Source organism: Sinocyclocheilus rhinocerous, unplaced genomic scaffold (genome assembly GCF_001515625.1).
Source record: "Sinocyclocheilus rhinocerous isolate Xijiao unplaced genomic scaffold, SAMN03320098_v1.1 scaffold1140, whole genome shotgun sequence".
NCBI lineage: Eukaryota > Metazoa > Chordata > Actinopteri > Cypriniformes > Cyprinidae > Sinocyclocheilus > Sinocyclocheilus rhinocerous.
The window spans coordinates 871,474-882,876 of NW_015652168.1; the positions used below are offsets into that span (position 1 = coordinate 871,474).

An 11,403-nucleotide genomic window follows, 5' to 3' on the forward strand; every position below is an offset into this window, starting at 1 on the left:
GACCTTTTAAAACATGTCAATGTTATGTCAAACATTGTCATTTTTATGTCAAAAACATAAAAAAAATCTTACCAACCCCAAACTTTTGAATGGTAGTGTAGCTTTCAGAAGTTGTAACTTCATTGGACTACTAAATAAAACAATTGTAGTGGAAAACTAGATAGATATAGAATTATAAAAAAGGAACATTAGGCAAAATGGCATTTGATTTTTTTACAATCAAAATGGCCCAATCAAAGAAGCTGTAATACATGATGTAACCTGTAGGTGGCAGCACCATCCTCAACAACTCAAACCGCCGAGTTAAATTTCAGTTCATTTCCCTTTAGGCAAAAATCATTTTAATTTCACAGCTCTCAGATCTTTCCTCACTCACACAGGAAAGAATTAACACTCTACACAGATCGAATAACACTGTATCAAGGTGAAAGGTTTAAAAATGTACATTTAAGCAATGACTGGGATCCTAAATTGACATCTCTACAACCTGGAACCTAGAATGTAACCACATATTTTCATCTAAAATCAGATTGAATCAGGTTGATACGAGTATCTACTGAATCACTAAGCACAGTATGCACAGATTTAGGTTGATATGAATGGAACTACAAACCGTGCCACATTATGTTGTCTACAGTAGTATGACACTGACCTTTACAGCACATAATGATAGGCCAGTTATTATATTTTAGTTGTGCAATCATATTGCTATTTTCCCCCTTAATAGAAGAACATTTGTTTTTGTTTTTCACTGAAGTGCACATTTCCAAGATAAAGAGTTTAAAGAATCAAGGATAATGTTATCAGCACGGTGTCGACAAAGCTGAATGTTAATGAGAAAATTCCCTATAGCGCCTTTAGGGACACATCACAAACAATGCTCAAACCGTCTATGTATGTTGTGTTTTAAGTTGAGTTATTACGCCTATAGGTCTTGACAGCTGTACCCAAGACGGTTTTATTTACATGATAGCTGTTGTGAAATATAATGGGATTCATATCTGCAGGCGAGGGATAGTAAAAATGATGCTTTGATTTCACTAACAACACTCTGCTCATCTGTGATGTGACTTGAGGGCTTAAAACTAGTCAGTTAAGTCATGTTTTCATTAGAATTGAGAAATATCTGATTTATGGATTTGGGAAAGGCATAGGTCTGTTTCTGGCTTCAATGCGGCGTTCCACTGTGTTATTTACACAAAAACGATGGCACAAAATGTGTTCACCATATCTCCAAATAACACTTTTTTTTTTGGTTCTCAGAATGTTCCTCTTCTCAAAACAGAGCTGTTGTATAATCAGTTTATAAGCTATATCTTTTTTTTTATCCTTTGTTTAATCATAATCATTAAAATAGCCTTCATAATATGGATGATTAGATGAATATGTGCATGTAAGATTTTCATGTAACGTATTTAGTTCTCATTGTACCACAATGTAGTATAATAATCTAGATTTGACATTTCTTTTACTGACCAGCACCCATTACGAATCATTATTAGATTAGATTCAAATTCATTGTCATTGTGGAGAGTACAGTACAAAGCCAATGAAACACATTTTTGTTGCATAGCAACCATCTGTTATAACTTCTAGCGGAAGGATGAATATGCTTGATAAAATCATATTAATATGAACATTTGTGTCCTTACATTTTTAATACAATAGCCCCAAAAAGTATCTGGGTTCATTTTTGACACTTATTGCATGAGATAATAAATGTAGTGAGTGGCATAAATTGTGCAGATAATATTTTGCTATTGCATTTACTTTCATTAAATATGGCTTAGGTGTCCAAACACTTTTTGGGACCACTGTATATTTTATATTTTTATATTACCAGTAAGATTTTTTTTTCTTTTGAAACAAATTAAAACTTTATTTAAGCACAGATGCATTAAATGAAATGAAAAAAATGTATCACGATTTCCACAAAAATATTTAGCAGCACAACTGTTTTCAACATTGATAATAATCAGAAATGTTTCTTGAGCAGCAAATCAGTATATTAGGTCACGTGACACTGAAGATTGGAGTAATGATGCTGAAATATCACAGAAATAAATTACATTTGAACAGTTGCTAAATCGTAATGATATTTCACAATATTACTTTTTTATTGTATTTTTTCAGCATCGGTGAGCATGAGATTTAAGATCAAAAAATCCTCCCGACCCCAAACATTTGATCAGTGTTTGTGACAGCAAGTATAATGTATAATGTGAAATATGCACAGAACCTTCTTTCAGTGAGTGCTTTCTAAAAAATAATGCCGTATAAAGGTCAGAGTGCTGTCCTTTGGTCCAGCTTGTCAGCAAATTCTGCCTCTCCTCGAAGAGCCTCACGCTCAACCTGCAGCTTTAATTGGCGTTAACATCATGTTTTCAGGCTTATTTCACACCTACCACTCTTCAGTTACCACAGATGCATCCTGGCAACATAATCTCAAGTGTTTTAATTTACACGCCATACATCAATATTCAGCTGTGAAGACACATGGGATTTGTCAGTGGCTATGTTATTTAAAAGATGAAATAACATATCATATAAGGGATATAAGGGAATAACATATCAGAAGATTTTGTGTTGTCATCATCTGTTTTTATAAGTTACTATTACTATTGCTTATACTTGGGTTAGGTTATTTCCCCCCCAAACCCCAGCTCTAAATATTAAACTACAATGTGTAACTCATCCCACACAGTTTGTGAAAAGACATGAATACCTCAAATCATGTAGCATGTTGAGGAGAGGTGTGCTGTTGCTTCTCTATCCAATCAAACGACCAAAGGATTCCCATAGACTTACACCAAAGGATGCACTTGTGTCATATCTAGACGGCAGAATATCATAGAGACTTGGGGGTGGGCTCTTTTGATTGGGCCAGTGAGCAACCACTTAGCAACCACCAGAACACCTTAGCAACACCCTAGCAACTGCATAACGACATGCTAAAAACCTTGCACAACATCTTAGCAGCTCCTTTACTTCCACCCAGATAATCTTAGCAACTGTGCAACAACATGCATGCTCAATCACCTGTCAGTTTTGCCATAGATATTCTGTTCTATTTTTCATTTCCCAAACTACTTTTCCTATGTATGTTCTCCGGGATGCTGAAGCCTATTCTATTCTATTCTATTCTTTATTTTCCAAACTACTTTTCCTTTGTAGGTTCTCCGGGATGCTGGATTCTATTCTATTCTATTCTATTGTGTTCTGTTCTGTTCTGTTCTATTCTTTTACTACCACCCAGATCATCTTAGCTACTGTGCAACAACATGCATGCTCAATCACCTGTCAGTTTTGCCATGGATGTTCTGTTCTATTTTTCATTTCCCAAACTACTTTTCCTATGTATGTTCTCCGGGATGCTGAAGCCTATTCTATTCTATTCTATTCTTTATTTTCCAAACTACTTTTCCTTTGTAGGTTCTCCGGGATGCTGGATTCTATTCTATTCTATTCTATTGTGTTCTGTTCTGTTCTGTTCTATTCTATTATGTTCTATTCTATTATGTTCTGTTCTATTCTCCATTTTCCAAACTGCTTGTCCTAAGTAGGTTCTCAGGGATGCTACAGCCAATATTATGTTCTATTCTATTATGTTCTGTTCTATTCTCCATTTTCCAAACTGCTTATCCTAAGTAGGTTCTCAGGGATGCTACAGCCAATTCTATTAATTTTATTCTGTTCTATTTTCCAAATTCCAAACAGCTTGTCCTATTTAGGTTATAATAGATTCTCTATTCTATTCTGTTCTGTTCTTTTCTCAATTTTCCAAACTGCTTGTCCTATGTAGGTTCACAGGGATGCTGGAGCGTATTCTATTCTATTCTATTCTATTCTATTCTATTCTATTCTATTCTATTCTATTCTATTCTATTCTATTCTATTCTTCATTTTCCAAACTACTTTTCCTATGTACTGTACTGTAGGTTCACAGGGATGCTGGAGCGTATTCTATTCTATTCTATTCTATTCTTCATTTTCCAAACTACTTTTCCTATGTACTGTACTGTAGGTTCACAGGGATGCTGGAGCGTATTCTATTCTATTCTATTCTATTCTATTCTATTCTATTCTATTCTATTCTATTCTATTCTATTCTATTCTATTCTATTCTATTCTATTCTATTCTATTCTATTCTATTCTATTCTATTCTATTCTATTCTATTCTATTCTATTCTATTCTATTCTATTCTATTCTATTCTATTCTATTCTATTCTATTCTATTCTTCATTTTCCAAACTACTTTTCCTATGTACTGTACTGTAGGTTCACAGGGATGCTGGACTCTATTCTATTCTATTTTCTATTTTCCAAACTGCTTGTCCTAAGTAGGTTCTCAGGGATGCTACAGCCAATTCTATTAATTTTATTCTGTTCTATTTTCCAAATTCCAAACAGCTTGTCCTATTTAGGTTATAATAGATTCTCTATTCTATTCTGTTCTGTTCTTTTCTCAATTTTCCAAACTGCTTGTCCTATGTAGGTTCACAGGGGTGCTGGAGCATATTCTATTCTATTCTATTCTATTCTATTCTATTCTATTCTTCATTTTCCAAACTACTTTTCCTTTGTACTGTACTGTAGGTTCACAGGGATGCTGGACTCTATTCTATTTTCTATTTTCCAAACTGCTTGTCCTAAGTATTTTCTCAGGGGCGCTGCAGCCAATTCTATTAATTTTATTTTATTCATTCTATACAATTCTGTTTTTCTTTTTCTAAACCAATTGTTCTGTGTAGGTTCCCAAACATGCTTAAGCCTATTCTATTCTATTCTATTCTATTCTCCATCCATTTTTCAAACCATTTGTCCTGTGTAAGGTTGCAGAGATGGTGGATTCTATTCTGTTGTGGAATTTATATAGATAGTAATTTTATAGCTTTAGACATGTCCTGGTGGTTAAAACTATATTTTTGTCATACAAAATGTGACTACTAAATCAACACACAAGCCAAAAAAAAAAAGAGCAAAGTGTAGAAAAACACACTGATAATCAGAAACATCATGTAAACCTAGTTTTTTTTTTTTTTTCTTTCTTTCTTGAGCGGAGTATAGGGACCAGCTAGCTGTGAATAGATCCTTTCCATTTGCTTCCTATTGATGAAGTTCTGTGTTCATCTCGATTGGCCCAATCAGTGTGTCTGCAGTCAGCATGCTCTTAGTGCTCCAGCCTGATTCCAGCCACACATTCTCCATCGATCCGCTGGGCTGATCACACACCCATCTGAGGGTCCTGCTCATTCACCTCCACCATACTTATTACACTATAAATATCAAAAACAGTCTCCAGTCTCAAATGGTAACAGCACATCCGCACCTCTGTGTCTATATTATGATGTCTTCCCTGAAAAACATTCATATTGCTAATGGATTTAGTGGCTTCCATGTTCAATAGTGCAATTTTTGTGTAAAACGCGTTAAGCTAACAAACAACCAGCTGCTGTCGTAATGCCTGTTCCCAGGAGAGACTGAACAATCGCTTTACTCTGAGGGTCTGGCTGTACTAGACTGAAGGAGAACATTTATCAGGTGCTTGAAGCAAACTCATTAAACAATCGCTTTTTTTAATGTCTCCCAATGAGGATCTGTTTGATTGTCCTTCTGAGAACTGTTTCATCAGCATATTGCTTTAACTGCTGGTCAAATGATTGCTGGTTGGAAGGATGGTTTTATTGGTTTATTTCTCTGATGTTATAATCAAATAGGTACCATGGTACTTCCATGCTATTTTAAACATATACAATGGAATGCTTGGAAGTTCCTTGGAGAACCACGCAAATGGCTTGATTCATAAATAGAGTATGCATAGTACCACTGTATTACAATCTGATACATCACTTCCATAGCACCCTTTTTAAGGGTATTTTTGGATGTACCACCAGTCTGTACACCGATGAGAAGAATATTCCAAAATAGTATTTGTTTTCCTGGGTATGGTTTACATATAATAATGAAACGGAACCTTTGAATTAAATAAAAGTGTGTGGAGATCTGGGGCAGAATATTCTACACATAAACAATAAATAGTCTTGTTGCTTCAAGTGGCCATATGATAACAACAGAAAAACATCCCTTCCCTTATTAATAACAATTCTCATGCTTTTAAATTGTGTAAATGAATGATTACAGTGGTGTAATCCATAATCAGTAGCACATTTTAGAAATAATCTACCCAATACTGTGTAAAAGCAGGTCTGTGTCAGTTTTTTAACATACATATATACATACATACATACATACATAAGACATTAAGATTAGTTCATATAATATAAGTTAATATTTTTACTTGAATTTATAATAAATCTTTATTAATACATCTTAATTTATGAAATAAAACCTCCTTTTTGTAAGATATCATTAATTAATTTAACATAACAATATTAGCTATGGCTGCATTTATAATGTATTAAATGTATTAACTAATTTCTGGACTCTAACCTCATCTGCTATATTTTACAAAATTGTTAAAGTTATATAGCATATTATATAATACAGAATATACCTAATAGATTTACTTTATCTGGTGTGTGTGTGTGTTTACAATATGGTTAGATTTTCTTTAATCATCATCGCGATGAAGAGATGTGAGAGCATCATCTTATTCTTCAGGCCATGTGTGTTTCTCATTGGTTAGTGTGACTGAAGGTGGGGTTTGAAGATCGCAATCCCAAACCAAAGCCATCTGAGTTTCGAAAAGAGGGATGCGATTATAGGAAATGGACACGGTGATGATCAAAACTCCTCAAAAAGCATAAAAAGCGACCCCGATGTGTGAGCTCACACAGCTGCTCTCTAGCCTATATAAACAGCAACATGTGGAGCAGACGCGCTCAAGTTTCCAGTCGGAACAAAGCAGCGCGAGCGCGAGGCCAAGCATGACGCGTGGATTATTACCGTGGTTATTATTATGAGTGGCCATGGCGTGGTGTGACCGTGGGATTCAGATGCTGCTGGCCACAATCGGGGCTTTCGTGGCGTTTGGTTTGATGAGCATCGCGATCGGGACCGACTACTGGCTTTATTCCCGGGCATATATCTGTAACGCCACCAACATCAGCGCGGACGAGGCGCAGACGCAACCCAAGAAGGTCCGCGGAGATCTCACGCACTCCGGACTCTGGAGGATCTGCTGCATAGAGGGTACCATGTGCTTCACATCCTTTCTTAGACTTGAGTTTTAAAAGAGAGAAAACTAAGTTTATTGTTCAGCCTTTGTCTTGAGACAAAGCTTCCGGAGGCTTTTGTTCTTTATCTGCGCCCAGGTGAACTCAAAACAGACGCAGTTTTTATTTAACGATGCCATTTAGTTTCAGTAACTGTGCCAGTATGTGAAGGGGGTCAGACCTACCCAGAGACACTGGAGTTAACGGGTTCGAGTTCACAAACAGGCCTTTAGGAAAGAAACATCACAAGTGTGAGATCTATGATAAATTCTAGACAGCGAATGGAGAATTCTAATGAAAACCCAGAAGAATAGACTAGAATTTCAGAAGAGCAATCAAAGTCAGATCTCAGTGTGAGTTCAAATGTTTCTCATCAAATAAATCCAAAATCAATTTTTGCTGATCACAGCATGCACTGTAAAAAAAAATTACGTAAAATTTACGGTAAAAAAAAACGGCAGCTGTGGTTGCCGGAATTTTACCGTAAAAAATATGGTAGCAACATTTTAGGTTTTACAGTCTTACGGTTTTAACTTAAATTTACAATTAAAAACCGTAATTTCATTAACTGATATAATGTTAATATACCAACCTATTGAAGTACTGAAATCTGTTTTGTACCTTTGTAATACACTGATAACCACCAAATGCAGGTGGTGATGAGAAAGTCACATGATGAACCAAAGCCCATCACAAGCAGCTTTTAAATAATAACATATATAGAAGGTGCACAGCGTCATTCACACAAACACTAAACACCATAATGGTAACACACATGAAACTGAAATAATACAATAAACATTCATTTAACAACATTAATGTGTAACACACAACCCTAATATACAAAACGGATAAGAAAATTGAAATGTAATTCTGGGAATGTCAATTTATGGTTATTCACTGTAAATTATACAGTCTTTTTCACTTCCATCACTTCCAAACTACCGTAAAATGTATGTCCAATACATGTAATGTCCAATACAATTTTTCACCGTATATAGTAGGGGAATTTACCGTTAACCATTTAACAGGTTTGTACTGTAGCTTTTTTACAGTCTTTTACCGTTAAATGCACGGTCATTTTTTACAGTGCACTCACTGGACATTTCACTTCAAAAGTGTTGCAAAACATGCAAGAAGCGATGTAATATCGTTTTGCAGAAATCCCGCCAAAGGCATGTTTTTCCAATGAACCCGGGTTATCTGTTATCATACTGTACGTCAGCATTTAACTCACTTAAGTCTTTTTATTTTTCCCAAGATGTTTTTCAAGTAACAACGTCAATATTTAAATTAAACCTGACTGAGCCGTGAGGGCAGCAATCTTTACGCAATAAAACTTTCCTCTGGGATCTCATCAAATGTGTGGCACAGATTCTACGGCGACCTTAACAACCTGTTTCTAAAATAGATTTCAGCTAAGATCTTTCATCAGTCCATAAATTTGTCTTGGAAATCCCTCCATGAAAAACCACAGAGTATGTGATGCATCTCATCCGATGGTCAAAGATCACAGGCTAGTAAGATCTACTCAACTTCATTGGTCGTTTCAGCTGACCAATCAGTTAAGAGTGACTGGAGGCCTCCATGGTCCAGTCGTGGAGCATTATAGGGAGGTTCAGTTCACCTGAGCAGCGTGTCTTTCTCCCTGTGGTGACTCTACAGCTCCAGAGGGAAACCACATCCTATCCATTAAGTTTAATGATGTTCTGACTCCTGCTCCGGGCGGCCGCTCGAGCCAAACCACAGACACATTAACCCCCTGCTTCTCCCTGCATTTATTTACTCCTGGGCTCATTGTTGTAAACAAAGCTTTACCTTACGTGCCATCGCTGATCTTTTAATGAGCATGCATTTAAAGTGTTTTCTTTTCCTTTTTCACTTCTGTAACGGCTCAGTCATGTTTAATTTTAAATATCAACTTTGACTCAGATGTTTCTCCTAAAATACCTGGGGAGCTATCAAAAATAGACAAATGAAACAAGTGTTAACTTCTAATTAGAACTCTAAAATGAACTTGGATGGCAGTTCAGCACAGTATTTTCGTCTCTGCTTAGTTAGTTTCCAAATTCAGACACCAAAATACTTGCGGGTGTTTGTTGGTAGTTTGATTTCATCATTGCAGAATTCATTATTGTGTTTATGAAAAATATATGAAGATTGTAGTGCTCCATTAGACTGACTGATTTCAGGAGTCAAGTTACACTGTAATGAACTTTACTCTCATGATAGTATTTTGCACTCGTTCATAATATAAAAGGCAACAGCGCCTGAACTGATTACATGATTGTATTTCTTTGACAATCAGGTTTTTTTCATCTCCTGTTGCCCCCCACTGGTGAAACGCGGTGCTGCGTGATCTTTTCAATCCCACTACACACTGAGAGACAGTAATGAGCAGCAAAGGCATTTTAGACATCATAAAATCACCTTTGAAGAAAGTGTGTAGAATTTGCATCAAGCCTGATATAGGTGAGTAGTTCACTTTATTATTGTAGGTTGCATAAAAGCCAATATTGCAAAAGATCGTGTTGATAAATGGGTTTATTAGCATGCAATGGCCAGCAAAAATATGCTCCGCATTGAAACTTGAAACACTTACAACATGTGAAAACTGAAACCTGTTTAAGCACAGATGTTGAAATGCCTTTTGCAGCCAATTTGAAACAAAATATTCAATGGAAACACGATGCAGGACTATATTGTATCGATCCAGCATTGATTGGAGAAGAACAAGTATCTTAATATGACCTTCTTTACAACAAACACTTGTCTTTTTTCACTGAGAAAAGAAAAATAGTTTCAATTTAATATTGTTTGCCCTTTGAATTAAGTTTACTTTTCTTACCCCATTGGCTGCTATTTGTTCCCTTTTCAAACAAATTTGATAAATGTATCAGATAACAAGACTTAAGACGTATTTTAAGCAGTAAATGTTTCTTGATTTAACAATGTTTAGATATTTGTACTGAAAAAACAGACAAAAATACAAGAATGACCTTTGTCTTTAGAATAATGTGCACAGATGAGTCATTTTCAAAAAGATTTATTTAAAATAAGTAAATAATTAGGGTCAATTTTAATTTCATGAAAAGCATTGCAAAGTTTATAGTTGCAGCTTTAAAGTCTGTTGCGTTTATTAATTCTCTGCATCATTTCATCAAGAAAACCATGCAGCATATTTGCAGTCTATGCAGTATCATTGATTATAATGAGAATGTTTTAGCTGCATGTTGCTTGCTTGCAGACTCTCTCTCTCTTCTCATCCAGTGTTTGGCAGCTCACCCCAAACCTCCATTAGGAAAAAGTCCCAAATGCCAAATAAACAATCAGCACGGTTAGTTTAAAAGTGACACCTTTTATTGTTCATAAAATGACTTGTTGTTATAGCTGTAAAACTGTTGCACACACATGTGAACACATGTGTATGTGTTTGTGTGACTTTGTGGTCTGTATTTTCCAGCACTCTCTAGGTATGTACCCGCTAAACCCTATCCTCCGTGCCTCGCTAAATGCGGCATTAACTGTAATTGCATGCAGAAATCCTTATCTTGTACTTGAGATGGGAGGCCTTGGTCGCTAGCCTCTCGCCACAAATACCAATTACAGTGTTCTCTATGTCAGGCCATAGAGATCCTTTCTGTGAGCGAACGGCACACACTTTTCCCCAGGAGAGGCCTGCCAGGAAGCCGTGTAAAAGTCTGCAGTTGATAATGTCTGTTTTGCTTTCAGTTGCTTATGCTTCACAGCACAGACTGAGTCACCTCATCAGGCTACAAATAAACTCTGCTCTTTTTTTTCACCATTTACTGTACAAACAACGTTGCTTTCATATGGTTAAACTGTGTTTGGAGCATCAAAGGATGTTTGATATATATCGATATAGTAACTATATTCCAAAAACCTAAAGATTATTAGCATAATCGTATGCTTAACTACACTAAAATAAAATTGGTGTAGGATTTAGAATTTTCACTCAGAAATTACTAGTAAATCTTAAAAATAATTACAAAGAAATGACAAGTTATACGTTGAAATAAACATGACATTTTTAAGTGGAAAGACTGAAATGGTATTTTTATTTTTACTGCAATAATCTATTTTATGCTTTATTTACAAAAAAAATACAACAAAACATTTTTATAGTGTATAGTTTGGTATACTTTTAATAGAAAAAGACACATACAAAAATACTGTTCAAAAGTTTGAGGTCAGTAAGATATTAT

At 35.5% G+C, this 11,403-nt stretch overlaps 1 protein-coding gene across 1 annotated transcript in view; it reads left to right on the plus strand.

Annotated features, from left to right (window-relative positions):
* The first annotated feature begins 6,758 nt into the window (after positions 1 to 6,758).
* The window catches only part of LOC107713946 (voltage-dependent calcium channel gamma-4 subunit-like), a 26,112-nt gene continuing 21,467 nt past the window's right edge, over positions 6,759 to 11,403 (plus strand). The window contains exon 1 of the mRNA XM_016519608.1: positions 6,759 to 7,154. Within this exon, the coding sequence (XP_016375094.1) occupies positions 6,932 to 7,154 (223 nt within the window). The 5' untranslated portion in view covers positions 6,759 to 6,931. The remainder of the gene's footprint in view (positions 7,155 to 11,403) is intronic.